This window comes from Pseudoliparis swirei, chromosome 21 (assembly GCF_029220125.1).
Source record: "Pseudoliparis swirei isolate HS2019 ecotype Mariana Trench chromosome 21, NWPU_hadal_v1, whole genome shotgun sequence".
Lineage (NCBI taxonomy): Eukaryota > Metazoa > Chordata > Actinopteri > Perciformes > Liparidae > Pseudoliparis > Pseudoliparis swirei.
In genome coordinates this window covers 2,048,024-2,065,499 of record NC_079408.1, presented here as the reverse complement: position 1 = coordinate 2,065,499, position 17,476 = coordinate 2,048,024, and the positions used below count along the sequence as shown (strand labels likewise).

Sequence of the window (17,476 nt, the reverse complement as noted above, 5' to 3'; positions counted from 1 at the left end):
ACTTCCTGTTTCCTGTCAAGACACTCACATATATATATAAATATTATATACTATAATATATAGATAATATATATAAATATAATATATATAAATATGATAAACTATAATATAAGATATAATATATATTCATATTTATTATACATGAATATATATATACACTATAATATATATATATGAATAGATTTAAATACACAAATTATAATATATATATATGTATATATAAATCTATTCATATATATCATTTATATAAAATATTCTAGTTAACTTGTTATAAAATATATACAATATACTCTATGTTGTATTATTTTGAGGAAAAGATTATAAAAATACAGTTGTAGTATTTAAATATATTTAAAAAATGTTATAGGAGGAAAATATTTTGGAAATAGTTTTAAATATTTAATATTTTTAGACAAATCTTTGTATTTTGGAAATAGTTATAATATTCAATAGTCATAATAAAGTAAGATTATGCGAATGAATAGTTATATGCACAAGAGTTGAAGCAAAGAATAATATCAATACTAAATGTATTTAAAGGTACAGTAACCAGTAGAATAACAGAATATAATTCACAGAGGGACAAGAAACCAAGTGAGGCGCACACTGTTTATTCTTCCACCTTTCCCATGATGCCGTGCGGAGGAGTCACAGATTTACAGATGCAACGCATTATTATTATTATTGACAACATCCCTAATGATGGTTGAACTACATGGATTCAACATTCTCTTCTTTACAATAAGAACTGAAAACACTGTATGTGTGTATGTGAACATGTTTGTGAGGACCACCCTGGGTGTCACCTTCAGACCTGGTTCTGGGTCAGGGTTATGTAAATGAGGGTCCCCACAAAGACAGAAGTACAGGGATGTGTGTGCAATCCTCTTAAAGGAACAGTCCACCAGAGTGTGAACAGAAGAACAGCAGCGTGACTGTTCCTTTAAATCCCTCAGCTTGGAGTTCTGAAGATGTGAGGTCTCTGTGTGTGTGTGTTTGTGGTGTCAGCGGTCCAGGACCCGGGTCTTGTAGAGCCGGTTCATCTGCTCCAGGAAGATGAAGGTGAGCACGGTGTGCGGCCCGAGCCGGGCGTAGTACGGCGTGAAGCCTTTCCACAGGGAGAAGAAGCCCTCGTTCCTCACCACGCGCAGCAGCACCTCCTGGAGGGCCGAGCAGAGGGTATATGCGTGTATATATACACAAGTATACGTATATTATATACATCTACGTGTGTTGTACATGAGGCACACTCACCAAACCGTTTTTATACTCCGGTTTCCCGTCGATCATCCTCATGCTCTGGATCCTGGAGACAAGGACAAGTTAAACCTGGTCCACGAGGGACTGAGGTCTCACCCGGCCCTGGTGGTCTCACCCGGCCCTGGTGGTCTCACCCGGCCCTGGTGGTCTCACCCGGCCCTGGTGGTCTCACCTGGTCTTGACGATGTCTACGGGCATGGATGCTACCGTGGTAACCAGGCCGCTGATCATACTGGCACAGAAGTGACACAGAATGTCGTCTCCAAAATACCCTGAAAATACACAAAGTACACGTTACGGTCTGGGTTATGTTTTTGTGTGTACATGAGTGTAGTACATGTGTGTACTGTGTGTACCCGAGTCCAGTAGAGCCTGTTTGGTCTGTGAGTACGAGGCGAGCTGAGCGGCGTTCACCACGACAGCTCGAGCCATGGTAGGAACACACCCCTAAAACACACTGAGTATTAGTACACAGAGTACATCATCACAGTACACACATCATGAGCTCAGCTCTGTGATGTCATCATGAGCTCACCCTCCACAGCATGGTGAATCCTTCCTCTCTGGTAATTCTGGCCAGAGCGTTGAACACATTACTGTAACCTCTCCTCTGGTCTGGAGGGAGACTGGAGAGAGAGAGAGAGAGAGAGGGGGGGAAGAGATATTATTCAACAAAATAAAACATCACCTGGGTTCATGTTGTCATGTCAAACCCAAAATAGGATCAACAGTGTGAAGTCCTGCTGTGTTAATCACAGAAGAAAGAAAATACAAATATATATATATGTACACACACACACATATAAATATATTTATATAAATAAATATATATATGTATACACACATCATATATATTTGTATAAATAAAAATATATATATACACACACACATATTTATAGATATATATGTCTCACCGTCCATCAGCCGTCATCCTGATCAGAGCCACTTCTGCTGGTGTCCCCACAAACGCTCCTGTAGCTCCGGCCGTCATCCCGATCAGTGCCTGTAGGGGGAGCCACAGGGTTGGTGTGTGTGAAGGCCGCTAGAGGCTCCGCCCTGAAGGCAGCGAGAGGCTCCGCCCTGAAGGCAGCGAGAGGCTCCGCCCTGAAGGCAGCTAGAGGCTCCGCCCTGAAGGCAGCGAGAGACTCCGCCCTGAAGGCAGCGAGAGACTCCGCCCTGAAGGCAGCTAGAGGCTCCGCCCTTAGGGCAGCGAGAGGCTCCGCCCTTAGGGCAGCGAGAGGCTCCGCCCTCACATACCTTGAGCAGGAAGTTGGGCGGCCGGCCGTCCTCTCCGGTCATCTTCTCAAACAGGATGCTGTAGATTCCCAGGCGGGTCGTGGTGTACGTGGCCTGGCGCAGCAGCCCGGCCGAGAGCCTGGAACCAAGTACCATCAGTTCTACTCAGAGTACCGTGTGAAGTACTCAGAGTACCATGTGAAGTACTCAGAGTACCGTGTGAAGTACTCAGAGTACCATGTGAAGTATTCGTGGCGGCCCTACCCCGTGTAGATGCCGCCCACACCCTCGTTCTTCAGGATGGAGAACAGGGCGTGGAAGCTGGTCTTGTACTCGCGGGCCTTCGTCCCCTGACCGCTCAGCTGCATCCGGTTCTTCACCAGGTCCAGAGGCTGGACGAAGACCGTGGCCGCCATGCTGGGGGGGGGGGGGGGGAGAGAGAGAGAGAGGGGGGAGAGAGAGAGGGGAGAGAGAGAGAGGGGGGAGAGAGAGGTCAAGACAGACATTGTTTCAGTTGTTTGTCTATAAACAGACTGTCCCCACATGGAGCCCCCACCTCATGCCCCTCCTCCCCCTCCTCCTCAGCAGCTGTCCGTCACTCTGACCTTTCAAAGGTCAACGGTTGTGACATTTAAGACGGATCAGAAATGACCCACAATGCAACAGTGAGGCTGGACAGATCAACCCTCTGAAGGCTCCAGACGGCTTGTACAGCACGTCATCAGATTACATGAGAAGTTCAGATGAAATGGAACACATCTTGAGCCCTTTGGTCCCCCACACATCGAGACAATACCCACCAGCAACCAATCAGGACCTCAGCTAGCCCCGTGGGGCTAGGGCAGACATGGGCAAACTACGGCCCGCGGGCCACATCCGGCCCGTTAGGCTTTTTAATCCGGCCCGCCGAACTTGTCCAAATCGCAGCTTTGTTTACTTCCGGTGTGCGTTGGCGCGGAAAGTACTCGTCACACGAAACCCTTCACCATGATTTGTCAATCCGTTTGTCAACATTTTGCGGAAAAAAACAACCAATGAACACTCAGTAAATCACAAAGGACCCGCCCACCACACAGATGAGACTCATTTAGAAACAGCCACAGTGATTTTGGCGAGCAGCGCGGAGCCTGGAGGAGGAGCTGCAGAGCCACAGGAGGAACACGCAGCCAGAAGAGATCCACCTGGACCGGGTAAGAGTCTTTAGTCTTTACTACACGTTACGTGTCCCGGTGTCCGTCCCGGTGTCCGTAACTTGTGCGCGATGCTGACTAGTCTTGTATTTTACAGAGAGGATTCACCAGCGCCTGCAGCGCAGCCTGCAGCTCCACCTGCCCGGCCAGCAGAGAGCTCTCTTGACACGATGACATGATGTTATTATAGTGACGCCATATTGTAAATAGTCTGTCAATAGTTGTGTTCTGTTTTCTATTTCTCAACATGTATATAATGTAGTTTTATTTATTTATTTATGTACAATACATATTTATAATAACAAAAAAATGTAATGGTCATTTTTTATTTGCACACACCCCATGAAACTTTATCTGCAATATGAAGTCATTTCTCAGTCCCATCTTTATCATTTTGGTGAATGTGTCACAGACCACATCATTTTTACTAAAAAAACGTTTATACAAAATTTGGTTTTCCTCATTTATTCAATTCAGTTTATTTGTAGAGACCAATTTCACAAATTTGAATCGGGAGTGCTTTACAATCTGTGCATATAGACATCCCTGACCTTTGACCTCACATCGGATCAGGAACAACAGAGGAGGATCCCTCTCCAGGATGGACAGGTGCAATTACATGTATCTAGCATTGTATTCAGATATTTCACTGCTTTTGTGAACCTATGACCTTTGGTAAACCAATTTCAAACACCAAAACAGTTCGTCCACATGAGTAAAGGTGTGTTTTCAGAAGAGATATGAATAATTTTTAAAAATCGAACTTCAATTGTCAGCTTTAGGGTCATATTTTCTCGAGTAAAGCGCTGTCTGTTTGTGATGGGTTCATACACATGCTGACCAGATGACGCCACATTGCCCTCAATTTAAAGACCCCTTTCTAGTTTCTGCTGCAGGCAGGATATTTAATACAGTCTATCTCTCAGGACAATCCGTCCATTATTTTGCGGGGTTTAAAACAATTAGAAATTATTGAGCTTGAGTATTTCGTTGGGTAATTTGTTTTTAATGTTGAAAGTGATTCCATTGATCTCTTTCCAGTAAATGTTGATAACTTTAACTTTGCACCTTAAATTGAAATGTATAAAAAACAGATGCAATCTCCAGGTTTAATAAATTACATTGCGTGTCCAAATGCTCCTGGCCCGGCCCCTCTGTCACATTTTAGAACCGAATGTGGCCCGCAGGCAGAGCTGCCAACTTTTCAAAAAACCTTGGAGTGAGATTTTGTCGGGGGTGACCAATATGTTGCCGCGCACGCAGCCACACACGTTGGTGGCTCAAATATCAGGAATCTTGATTTAATTTGGCGTTGTACCCATGTTGTACCCATGTTGTACCCATGTTGTACCCTGCACTCTGGCCTGGCAAAGGGCTTTTACGAGACATCTTTGCTACCGTAAAGAATTAAAATGTTTTTTAATAACTCTACTTTCATTTACAAAAACATGCCGAATTCTATTGCACAAATGTCCTGTCTTTATGTTAAATTCTTTATAATACATCTTATTTGTTCAAAGTGCTGTTTTGAAAATTTTTGAGAGGGTCCTTTTCCTAGGCCTGTAAATAAAGTGATAAATGCTATGTGGGCAGCTTTAATAAACAATGCTCTGATGTGTTGAGCATGCAGGATACCAAGAGGTTAACAAGGTGCTCTCCTGCTGCTCCTTATGACAGCTGAGTTTACATCACCACACAAAATCACACGCACAAGCACAACGAATTATTTCAAGATTTAAAGTTTAAGAGAGTGAGTACTTAATTGAACCACATGTCATTAACAGGGCTCTTAAGTTTTGAAGACAGGCAAGAGTGACATATCTATCCAGGATGCTTTATTTTCATTGGTTGCTGGATTGAATTGTACCCAGATAGGTTTTTTTCTGATTGGCTATTGTGGCCCATTTCTTCTTTTTGATTGGCTGATAAGTGGCTCCTCACAGCAGAACTCCAGGGGAGCGCTTGATTCCTCCACGGTGAGGGCAGCGCGGCTCATGTTGGCGTGCTGCGGCACATTAAAACATTAAATAGCCGAGAGTTTTTTCAGCGTGAGAAATACGATGTGTGGCGGGAGTGCGTGACGTAAGACCGAAATGCGTGAGTCTCACGCTCAATGCGTGACACTTGAGAGCCCTGCATTAACACACCGTCGTCTCTGCTCGTTGTGTCTGTTTGAAAATCTTCTTCTGTTGCTGACTCCGGGACTCTTTGGGGTGAATAGGATGTCTATGCAGCGAACAGGTTTACAGATGCGCTCCTTAGCGCCATCTATCGTCGCGGAGTTTGAAAAGAAACCAACGCGCCTCGGCCCAAAATCAGAATTTCTTTTGCCGTGAGAAATTGGTTGTGTGGCGTGAGAGCGTGTGAAAACATGCAAAAGCGTGTGTCACACGGCGAAACCGTGAGAGTTGGTAGCTCTGCGCAGGTCAAAAAGTTTGCCCACCCCTGGGCTAGGGGCTACAGTTAGCCCCGGGGGGCTACAGTTAGCCCCATGGGGCTAGGGGCTACAGTTAGCCCCATGATCGGGACTTGTCCTTTAACTCCCACGTAAAGCAAATCTCAAGGACTGCATTCTTTCACCTACGTAATATTTCAAAAATCAGGCACATCTTGTCTGAAAAAGATGCAGAAAAATTGGTTCACGCGTTCGTTACTTCGAGACTGGATTACTGCAACTCCTTATTATCAGGCTGCTCTAATAAATCTCTTAGGTCCCTCCAGTTGATCCAGAATGCTGCAGCTCGTGTTCTCACTAAAACTAAGAAAAGAGATCACATCACTCCTGCACTAGCTGCTCTGCACTGGCTCCCAGTAAAATCAAGAATCACTTTTAAAATTCTTCTCTTAACCTACAAAGCCTTGATTGGTGATGCACCATCATATCTTAAGGAGCTTAGTACCATATTGCCCCACTAGAGAGCTACACTCACTAAATGCGGGACTACTTGTAGTTCCTAGAGTCTTAAAAAGTAGAATGGGAGCCAGAGCCTTTAGTTATCAAGCTCCTCTTCTATGGAACCAGCTTCACCTTCAGTCCGGGAGGCAGACACAGTCACCTCGTTTAAGAGTAGACTTAAGACCTTCCTCTTTGACAGAGCTTATAGTTAGGGCTGAATCAGGTTCACCTGGTCCAGCCCCTTGATATGCTGCTATAGGCTTATAGCTGCCGGGGGACGTTTAGGATGCACTGAGCTCCTCTCTCCTCTTCTCTCTCCTTAAGGATGAATTTTCATCTCTCAATCACACGTTACTAACTCTGCTTTCTCCCCGGAGTCCTTTTGACTTCACGTCTCATGGGGTCATTGGACCCTATGAGACGGCATAGATCCTATCTGCCTGATGGATCATTGAGGTCTAGGTCGTGGAGTTCCTGCTCCTGACCACGCCACTGTCCTGTTGAGACTCCGCCCACTGTTGAGACTCCGCCCACTCCTCCTCCCCACCGCCATCTGCCTAATGGATCGTGGAGGTCTCCATCGTGGAATAAGCCTACTATGAACTATTCATCCACTCTGTCACATTCATTGAATGTATTTTAACTCTAAATCTGTCCTTCTGTACACATTACATCTATTGTTCTGTCCATCCTGGAGAGGGATCCTCCTCTGTTCTCTCCTCAAGGGTTCTGACCTTCTTCCCCCTGAAGGGTTATTTGGGAGTTTTTCCTGGTCCGATGTGAGGTTTTGGGGCAGGGATGTCTATGTGTACAGATTGTAAAGCACTCCGAGACAAATTTGTAATTTGTGAAATTGGGCTCTACAAATAAACTGAATTGAATGGGGCTAGGGGCTAGAGTTAGCCCCATGGGGCTAGGGGCTACAGTTAGCCCCGTGGGGCTAGGGGCTTCAGCTAGAATGAGTCTGGCTGGTTTAAAGGTCCCCATCAGACCAGGAGCCGTATCTTTCTTTGCGTCTTCAGAACTGGTCTGAGGTCTGTGACTCTGGACCACGTGACACAACTCTCACCAGGCTCAGAGGTCCAGGTTGGACTGTTGAGGTTCTCTCACGACTCAGGAGGGTTTCATAGAATATCAACGATGTTGAATACACAGAAACAACAACGGAACGCATTCATGAAGTATTGATCCAGAAAGATATTTATGAACACTGATCGATCAATCCTTTACCACTGATCAATACTTTACCACTGATCAATACTTTACCACTGATCAATACTTTACCACTGATCAATACTTTACCACTGATCAATACATTACATTATTACATGTCATTTAGCTGACGCTTTTATCCAAAGCGACTTACAATCCTGTCACATTCATACACACTACACCAGACATGGGCAAACTACGGCCCGCGGGCCACATCCGGCCCGTTAGGCTTTTTAATCCGGCCCGCCGAACTTGTCCAAATCGCAGCTTTGTTTACTTCCGGTGTGCGTTGGCGAGGAAAGTACTCGTCACACGAAACCCTTCACCATGATTTGTCAATCCGTTTGTCAACATTTTGCGGAAAAAAACAACCAATGAACACTCAGTAAATCACAAAGGACCCGCCCACCACACAGATGAGGCTCATTGAGAAACAGCCACAGTGATTTTGGCGAGCAGCGCGGAGCCTGGAGGAGGAGCTGCAGAGCCACAGGAGGAACACGCAGCCAGAAGAGATCCACCTGGACCGAGTAAGAGTCTTTACATCGTTACGTGTCACGGTGTCCGTTAGATGTGCGCGGTGCTGACTAGTATTGTATTTTACAGAGAGGATTCACCAGCGCCTGCAGCTCCACCTGCAGCTCCACCTGCAGCTCCACCTGCAGCTCCACCTGCCCGGCCAGCAGAGAGGTCTCGTGCCCCGGAGGACCATGACACGATGACATGATGTTATTATAGTGAAGCCATATTGTAAATAGTCTGTCAATAGTTCTGTTCTGTTTTCTATTTCTCAACATGTATATAATGTAGATTTTTTATTATTATGTACAATACATATTTATAAAATAAATAAATGTAATGGTCATTTTTTATTTGCACACACCCCATGAAGCTTTATCTGCAATATGAAGTCATTTCTCAGTCCCATCTTTATCATTTTGGTGAATGTGTGACAGACACATCATTTTTACTCAAAAAACGTTAATACAAAATTTGGTTTTCCACATTCAATTCAATTCAGTTTATTTGTAGAGCCCAATTTCACAAATTACAAATTTGTCTCGGAGTGCTTTACAATCTGTACACATAGACATCCCTGACCTTTGACCTTTGACCTCACATCAGATCAGGAAAAACTCCAAAAGAACCCTTCAGGAGAGAACAGAGGAGGATCCCTCTCCAGGATGGACAGGTGCAATTACATGTATCTAGCATTGTATTCAGATATTTCACTGCTTTTGTGAACCTATGACCTTTGGTAAACCAATTTCAAACACCAAAACAGTTCGTCCACATGAGTAAAGGTGTGTTTTCAGAAGAGATATGAATAATTTTTAAAAATCGAACTTCAATTGTCAGCTTTAGGGTCATATTTTCTCGAGTAAAGCGCTGTCTGTTTGTGACGGGTTCATACACATGCTGACCAGATGACGCCACATCGCCCTCAATTTAAAGACCCCTTTCTAGTTTCTGCTGCAGGCAGGATATTTAATACAGTATCTCTCAGGACAATCCGTCCATTATTTTGCGGGGTTTAAAACAATTAGAAATGATTGAGCTTGAGTATTTCGTTGTGTAATAATTTGTTTTGAATGTTGAAAGTGATTCCATTGATCTCTTTCCAGTAAATGTTGATAACTTTAACTTTGCACCTTAAATTGAAATGTATAAAAAACAGACGCAATCTCCAGGTTTAATAAATTACATTGCGTGTCCAAATGCTCCTGGCCCGGCCCCTCTGTCACATTTTAGAACCCATTGTGGCCCGCAGGTCAAAAAGGTTGCCCACCCCTGCAGGGAGCAATTCAGGGTTCAGTGTCTTGCTCAAGGACACATTGACTAGGGTGGGGATTGAACCTCCAACCCCCTGATTGAAAGACGGACCTGCTACCCACTCACCCATAGTCGCCCATATACTTTACCACTGATCAATACTTTACCACTGATCAATACTTTACCACTGATCAATACTTTACCACTGATCAATACTTTAACACTGATCAATACTTTACCACTGATCAATACTTTACCACTGATCAATACTTTAACACTGATCAATACTTTACCACTGATCAATCAAAACTTGACCAGTGATCAATCTGCTGATGACGCGTCTGTTACTTAATGAGAGGATGTGACGTCACTGTCAATTACCCAGAGATGCATCTCCCGCCGGGTCAGAGCTCTACGTCACCGTTCACACACGAGCCAGAGAACGGCCTCACGCCAACTTCACCAGGTAACAGGTAACCCGGTAACCAGGTAACCCGGTAACCACGTAGCAGCGGTTAGCACCTGTTAGCCGCCCTGACTGCTGGCTGACATTAGCACGAAGTCACGTGACCTACCCGGCCAGACCCCCGAACAGGAACTTGATGGCCTTCGGAGAGGTCTTCAGCTTTGGCTCCGCCATGTTTGAGTGCCCGGTCAGATTCCCGCCGCCTGCCTGAGTGCCTCTGAGCCGAACACCTGCTCTCGGAAGCCGGTACAGCAGCTCAGCAGCCGGGCCAAGGTGACTCTGTGGAGCTCGGAGACTGCAGCGGACCAATCAGGAGGCGAGCAGGAAGAGCCAACCAACAGCGAGGGTCGGTTGGTTGCGTTCAGGAACCCCCGTTGATCTGAGCTCTCGTGAGTAAAATCAGAATAGTATTTATTGCCAAGTAGGTTTACACCTACCTGGAATTTGTTCTGGTGTATAGGTGCATACAGTGAACATAAAAACATACAAACACAATAAGTACTACACAATCACAATAAGTACTACAATACAAAAGAAACGATCACTTCGAGGATTCGCTGTGAATATGAAAAACATTTAAACACATTTTAACTGTAAATGTAGTTTAGATCGATAGTGTACTTTCTCACTGATTTAGAACAGCTCACTTATCAAATATTTTTTAAATTTTATTATTGTGTTTGTAAAACTATTTTGTGAAAACTATATTTACATTTTATATTTTTTAGTAGCCCAAATAAATGTATAAATAAATATATGTATAGTACGTAGATCCCACCACCTCACCTACATACACATATGTATATATATATATATATATATTTTAATACTATCATATCATACAATGAATTCAAAAAATTATCCAAGTTAATATAATCATATTATCAATATGAACACATTTCCGTTTGTTGTTAAGCAAAACAAACGTAAATTGAAGCAGGAAATGATCGATGTGACTGGCATCCAATAGAATGCCAGGCTTTGCAATTCCCCCACGCTCATTGGGTGTCAGCTCCAAAGAGCCCGCCTCTTTGGAGCTGACACGGGAGCAGTGTTGCCAGGTCCGCGGTTTTCCCGCGGAATTGGCCTACTTTTGAAGTGTTGCCGCGGGTTGAATTGTTTGTCCGCTGGTTCGGGTAGACCTATTTTGCATGCAAATTACATGAATATCTTGAAATAAAAATCCATATTTAAAATGAAATAATTTATGTATACCCAAATCCTACCAAACTGACTCCAGATCAGCACGTACACGCCGACACATCCGCGCACACAGTTGAGCAAACTCCCCCCCCCCGCCCCCCGTCGACAACGCTCGCAGTGGGTCACTTTCCTATCTCAGGGGGGCATTATGAAGGAGCTATGGGCATATTTTGAGTTCTGATATTCGGCTGGTTTTTGGGCTGGTTTTATTGGCCATTGGGCTGGTTTTGTCACAGACCTGGCAACCCTGCACGGGAGGCCTGTGAACGCAACTGCGGAAGTCGAGGTATGTGGGGACTCTGTGATTCTACCGGAATAAAGTCCGGTCCGTCTGCTCCTACCTTCAGGTCTCGAGTCTGTGACGGTATCAGTAGCCTTTCAATACTATTATTTGTATATTATAAAAAGCGTTATTATTTTGTAAAACACATTCTTATTCTTATTGTTAACTTCTGTCCCAACACGAGATGGAAGTGTTTCCTTGTTTGTTTTTCCACTGGATTTAAATAAAGTTAAATCAAAAACAGTCCTTGATATTGTTTTGTTTCGTAGTTTTTGTTATTTTATTTCGAATTATTTGGTGATAGGAGAAGGCATGGTCATCCTGATCCACTCCATTCCAGCTGGGGGCGGTAATGCACCTGACAGTTGTTTGCCGCCAAAAGAAGAAGAAGAAGAAGACGACACTCCCGTGATGCATTGCGGCTCCGTTGCCAGGATACAGCTCGGTGGTTGGTCTGTATGCGTCCTCCCGCGGTGATGTCCTCCGGACAACTGCTTTCTGATGCTCGTCGATAACCGGAGCAAGAACCGACAGCGCGTTAACCGAGAGAGAAACGTCCCTCCGGTACCCCGGGAGCTAACCAGGAGCTAACCGGGAGAGACACGTCCCTCCGGTACCCCGGGAGCTAACCAGGAGCTAACCGAGAGAGACACGTCCCTCCGGTACCCCGGGAGCTAACCAGGAGCTAACCGAGAGAGACACGTCCCTCCGGTACCCCGGGAGCTAACCGGGAGAGACACGTCCCTCCGGTACCCCGGGAGCTAACCGGGAGAGACACGTCCCTCCGGTACCCCGGGAGCTAACCAGGAGCTAACCGGGAGAGACACGTCCCTCCGGTACCCCGGGAGCTCACCGGGAGAGACACGTCCCTCCGGTACCCCGGGAGCTCACCGGGAGAGACACGTCCCTCCGGTACCCCGGGAGCTCACCGGGAGAGACACGTCCCTCCGGTACCCCGGGAGCTCACCGGGAGAGACACGTCCCTCCGGTACCCCGGGAGCTCACCGGGAGGTCCCATGGAGCGAGACGCTGAGATGCTGAAGAACCAGCCGTACGACGAGAGCCTGGAGGTGCTGGACCCGGAGGAGGTGCACAGCCCGCAGGTAACGGCCCGGTCCGAGAGTACTCGTGAGTACACAGTGGCAGGACAACACGGTGCTGCATGTGTGTCGAGCCTCTGGACAGAAGATGTCTTGTTTGGACTAAACACTCTGATGAAGATGATGATGAAGATGATTCCTGTGTTTTCAGTCGGACTCCAGGAGGAGCCGGAGGGGGCGTGGCCTATTATCCACCAACAGCGACGATTTAGACGAGGACCACGCTCCTCAGCCAACGAGCGAGGAGGAGGAGGAGGAGGAGGAGGTCTCTGATGAAGACGATTCTGATGAAGACGAGGAGCCCGGCGAGGCTCCGGAGGGGGCGTACGACCCGGCGGACTACGCCCACCTGCCCGTCAGCACCGAGATCAGGGAGCTGTTCCAGTACATCACGCGGTGAGCAGCAGAGGTGTCCTTGAGCAAGGCACTCCTGAGACACTGAGGACACGACACTCCTTAAACGCTCTCAATGAAATGAAATATTTCCCATGATGCACCAGTAATCGTCTCATGTGCCCCCCCCCCCCCCAGCTACAGCCCCCAGGCCCTGGAGCTGGACCACAGCCTGAAGCCCTTCATCCCGGACTTCATCCCGGCTGTGGGCGACATCGACGCCTTCCTCAAGGTACAGGAAGTGACCCGGGTCAGCAGGTCCAATGGGTCCTCGCCCTGTGTGACCTCTGCCCTGTGTGACCTCTGCCCTGTGTGACCTCTGCCCTGTGTGGCCTCTGCCCTGTGTGACCTCTGCCCTGTGTGACCTCTGCCCTGTGTGACCTCTGCCCTGTGTGGCGTTCAGGTGCCGAGGCCGGACGGTAAGGCGGACGGCCTGGGCCTGCTGCTGCTGGACGAGCCCAGCGTGAAGCAGTCCGACCCCACGGTGATGAGCCTGTGGCTGTCTGAGGAGAGCAAGCAGCAGGGGGCGGCCCAGGTGAGGGTCCACGAGTCTGTCCCCTAGGGCCCCCTGCTTCCTGTCCCCTAGGGCCCCCGCTTCCTGTCCCCTAAGGCCCCAGCTTCCTGTCCCCTAGGGCCCCCTGCTTCCTGTCCCCTAGGGCCCCCGCTTCCTGTCCCCTAAGGCCCCAGCTTCCTGTCCCCTAGGGCCCCTGCTTCCTGGCCCCCCGCTTCCTGTCCCCTAAGGCCCCAGCTTCCTGTCCCTAGGGCCCCGCTTCCTGTCCCTAGGGCCCCTGTCCCCTGGCTCCTGTCCCCTAGGGCCCCAGCTTCCTGTCCCTAGGGCCCCCGCCTGTCCCCTAGGGCCCCTGCTTCCTGTCCCCTAGGGCCCCCGCTTCCTGTCCCCTAGGGCCCCTGCTTCCTGTCCCCTAGGGCCCCCGCTTCCTGTCCCCTAGGGCCCCTGCTTCCTGGCCCCCCGCTTCCTGTCCCCTAAGGCCCCAGCTTCCTGTCCCCTAGGGCCCCCCGCTTCCTGTCCCCTAGGGCCCCCCGCTTCCTGTCCCCTAAGGCCCCTGCCTGTCCCTGGCCCCCGCCTCCTGTCCCCTAAGGCCCCAGCTTCCTGTCCCCTAGGGCCCCCCGCTTCCTGTCCCCTAAGGCCCCAGCTTCCTGTCCCCTAGGGCCCCCCGCTTCCTGTCCCCTAAGGCCCCAGCTTCCTGTCCCCTAGGGCCCCTGCTTCCTGGCCCCCCGCTTCCTGTCCCCTAAGGCCCCAGCTTCCTGTCCCCCAGCGTCCTGTCCCCCAGCTTCCTGTCCCTCAGCTTCCTGTCCCCCAGCTTCCTGTCCCCTAACGCCCGCTGTCCCTCAGCTTCCTGTCCCCCAGCTTCCTGTCCCCCAGCTTCCTGTCCCCTAACGCCCGTGTCCCCAGCTTCCTGTCCCTCAGCTTCCTGTCCACTAACGCCCGCTGTCCCCCAGCTTCCTGTCCCCCAGCTTCCTGTCCCCTAACGCCCGTGTCCCCCCAGCTGAAGAAGGTGACCAGCGTCCCCAGCCCCCGCAGTCACCCCCGGGTGCTGGACAGCTGGGTGGACAGCATCGGCGCCCTGCACCGCTCCAAACCGCCCACCAGCGTCCAGTTCGGCCGCTCGATGCCGGACATCGACGCCCTGATGCAGGAGTGGCCCCCGGAGCTGGAGCGGCTGATCGGGCGCCTGCGGCTGCCGTCGGCCCGGCTGCAGTGCGGCGCCGCGCAGTACGCCGACGCCGTGTGCGCCCTGCTGGACATCCCGGTGTACGGCAGCCGCATCCAGTCCCTGTACCTGCTGTTCAGCCTCTACCTGGAGTTCAGGGACTGGCTGCCCCTCACCCAGAGGCACTAGGGCTGCTATCGATGCATACTATCTATAGATTCATCAATTAAGTCTCATATAAATACTGTAATAAACACTTTGATTAAAACAATTCAGAATTTAATTAATTTCTCCCAGAATGCACTGCACTGTTATCGTGGGGTCTGCCTTTCCAACATGTCTTACTTCCTGTCTGATTTCCCATCTCACTTCCTGTCTGTCTTCCCATCTCACTTCCTGTTCACTTCCTATGTGGGCGGCTTTAGCTCAGTGGGGTAAGAGGGCCGTCCTGCAACCACAGGGTTGTGGGTTCGATCCCCGCTCTCCCCATAAGTTGCAAGTCGAAGTGTCCTTGAGCAAGGCACTGAACCCCCAGTTGCTTCCCGGGCGCTTCACCGCAGCCCACTGCTCCTTAATAACTAAGGATGGGTTAAATGCAGAGAACTAATTTCCCCTTGGGGATTAATAAAAGTGTATATTCTTATTCTTATCAGATTTCCTGTCTAATTGGTTCCCATCTGAAAACACCAACATGTATTTTTATGTTTCTAGACTTTATTGTAACTCATATGTGAGTGATAAAAGGAGGATGATGATGATGAAGGCCGTGATGTCATCGGGATGTGGGCGGAGTCAGCCGCGCTGGCCGTGCTGCTGGCAGACGAAGCGCAGCTTGGTGGCGCAGTGCAGGTCGTTGAGCCGCCCGTCGAACAGCAGGTGGGCGCAGTCCTCGTCCCCCGGGCCCACGCCGTGGCCGGTCCACGAGTCCGGCTGACCCGGCTTCCAGCGCCTGGGGACCGGCACGGGCCCGCGGGCCAGAGCTTTACTGAGGGCCAGGCCACGTAGCGCAACCAGGTACCGTCACTAGACCAGGTACTGTCACTAGACCAGGTACCGTAACTAGACCAGGTACCGTCACTAGACCAGGTACCGTCACTAGACCAGGTACTGTCACTAGACCAGGTACCGTCACTAGACCAGGTACTGTAACTAGACCAGGTACCGTCTCTAGACCAGGTACTGTCACTAGACCAGGTACCGTCACTAGACCAGGTACTGTCACTAGACCAGGTACCGTCACTAGACCAGGTACCGTCACTAGACCAGGTACCGTCTCTAGACCAGGTACCGTCACTAGACCAGGTACTGTCACTAGACCAGGTACCGTCTCTAGACCAGGTACTGTCACTAGACCAGGTACCGTCACTAGACCAGGTACTGTCACTAGACCAGGTACCGTCTCTAGACCAGGTACTGTCACTAGACCAGGTACTGTAACTAGACCAGGTACCGTCACTAGACCAGGTACTGTCACTAGACCAGGTACCGTCTCTAGACCAGGTACTGTCACTAGACCAGGTACTGTCACTAGACCAGGTACCGTCACTAGACCAGGTACTGTCACTAATACCAGGTACTGTCACTAGACCAGGTACCGTCTCTAGACCAGGTACTGTCACTAGACCAGGTACTGTCACTAGACCAGGTACTGTCACTAGACCAGGTACCGTAACTAGACCAGGTACCGTCACTAGACCAGGTACCGTCACTAGACCAGGTACTGTCACTAGACCAGGTACTGTCACTAGACCAGGTACTGTCACTAGACCAGGTACCGTAACTAGACCAGGTACTGTCACTAGACCAGGTACTGTCACTAGACCAGGTACCGTAACTAGACCAGGTACCGTCACTAGACCAGGTACCGTCACTAGACCAGGTACCGTAACTAGACCAGGTACTGTAACTAGACCAGGTACTGTCACTAGACCAGGTACTGTCACTAGACCAGGTACCGTCACTAGACCAGGTACCGTAACTAGACCAGGCACGTCACTGGACCAGGTGCCGTCACTGGACCAGGTACCGTAACTGGACCAGGTGCCGTCACTGGACCAGGTGCCGCCTCTGGACCAGGCACCGTCACTAGACCAGGTACTGTCACTGGACCAGGTACCGCCTCTGGACCAGGTACTGTCACTGGACCAGGTACCGTCACTAGACCAGGTACCGTCACTAGACCAGGTACCGTCTCTAGACCAGGTACCGTAACTAGACCAGGTACCGTCACTAGACCAGGTACCGTCACTAGACCAGGTACCGTCACTAGACCAGGTACTGTAACTAGACCAGGTACTGTCTCTAGACCAGGTACCGTAACTAGACCAGGTACCGTCTCTAGACCAGGTACTGTCACTAGACCAGGTACCGTCTCTAGACCAGGTACTGTCACTAGACCAGGTACTGTCACTAGATCAGGTACTGTCACTAGACCAGGTACCGTCTCTAGACCAGGTACTGTAACTAGACCAGGTACTCTCACTAGACCAGGTACCGTCACTAGACCAGGTACTGTAACTAGACCAGATACTGTCACTAGACCAGGTACTGTAACTAGACCAGGTACTGTAACTAGACCAGATACTGTCACTAGACCAGGTACCGTCACTAGACCAGGTACCGTCACTAGACCAGGTACTGTAACTAGACCAGGTACTGTCACTAGACCAGGTACCGTCTCTAGACCAGGTACCGTAACTAGACCAGGTACCGTCACTAGACCAGGTACCGTAACTAGACCAGGTACCGTCACTAGACCAGGTACCGTCACTAGACCAGGTACCGTCACTAGACC

The 17,476-nt window shown here is 49.1% G+C and overlaps 3 protein-coding genes across 7 annotated transcripts in view; 1 reads left to right on the top strand and 2 right to left on the bottom strand.

Moving 5' to 3' along the window:
* Positions 1–595: 595 nt before the first annotated feature.
* On the bottom strand, positions 596–10,331 carry slc25a11 (solute carrier family 25 member 11). The gene is made up of 9 exons (XM_056443176.1): positions 10,143–10,331; positions 2,761–2,913; positions 2,518–2,635; positions 2,175–2,263; positions 1,796–1,886; positions 1,617–1,707; positions 1,433–1,532; positions 1,255–1,306; positions 596–1,160 (listed from the first exon to the last, which is right to left on the bottom strand). The coding sequence occupies exons 1-9, from the start codon at positions 10,205–10,207 to the stop codon at positions 1,005–1,007; spliced, it is 915 nt and encodes a 304-aa protein (XP_056299151.1). The 5' UTR covers positions 10,208–10,331; the 3' UTR covers positions 596–1,004.
* Positions 10,332–11,410: 1,079 nt separating this feature from the next.
* ift46 (intraflagellar transport 46 homolog (Chlamydomonas)) lies at positions 11,411–14,953 on the top strand. 5 transcript variants are annotated; one of them, XM_056443170.1, is made up of 6 exons: positions 11,411–11,522; positions 11,860–12,622; positions 12,771–13,015; positions 13,151–13,244; positions 13,416–13,547; positions 14,518–14,953. In XM_056443170.1, exons 2-6 carry the CDS (start codon positions 12,536–12,538, stop codon positions 14,869–14,871), a joined length of 912 nt encoding a protein of 303 aa, XP_056299145.1. In that variant the 5' UTR covers positions 11,411–11,522; positions 11,860–12,535; the 3' UTR covers positions 14,872–14,953. The 5 variants fall into 5 exon arrangements, with proteins under 5 accessions (XP_056299145.1, XP_056299144.1, XP_056299141.1 ...); XM_056443169.1 differs by having other exon boundaries at positions 11,512–11,583; XM_056443166.1 differs by having other exon boundaries at positions 11,512–11,600.
* A 423-nt stretch (positions 14,954–15,376) lies between these two features.
* Positions 15,377–17,476, bottom strand: part of asgr1a (asialoglycoprotein receptor 1a) — an 8,063-nt gene continuing 5,963 nt past the window's right edge. The window contains exon 8 of the mRNA XM_056443171.1: positions 15,377–15,631. Coding sequence (XP_056299146.1) covers positions 15,475–15,631 — 157 coding nt within the window. The 3' untranslated portion in view covers positions 15,377–15,474. The remainder of the gene's footprint in view (positions 15,632–17,476) is intronic.

Bases quoted from the DNA above. Each gene is read 5' to 3' on its own strand.
- slc25a11 (XM_056443176.1), bottom strand. From the start codon at position 10,207: ATGGCGGAGCCAAAGCTGAAGACCTCTCCGAAGGCCATCAAGTTCCTG. The intron at 1,887-2,174 runs GTGAGACATATA...CTCTCTCTCCAG, and splicing joins AGGATGACGGCTGATGGACG to TCTCCCTCCAGACCAGAGGA. The intron at 1,307-1,432 runs GTGAGACCACCA...CCTTGTCTCCAG, and splicing joins GTAGACATCGTCAAGACCAG to GATCCAGAGCATGAGGATGA.
- ift46 (XM_056443170.1), top strand. From the start codon at position 12,536: ATGGAGCGAGACGCTGAGATGCTGAAGAACCAGCCGTACGACGAGAGC. The intron at 12,623-12,770 runs GTAACGGCCCGG...CTGTGTTTTCAG, and splicing joins AGGAGGTGCACAGCCCGCAG to TCGGACTCCAGGAGGAGCCG. The intron at 13,245-13,415 runs GTACAGGAAGTG...TGTGGCGTTCAG, and splicing joins ACATCGACGCCTTCCTCAAG to GTGCCGAGGCCGGACGGTAA.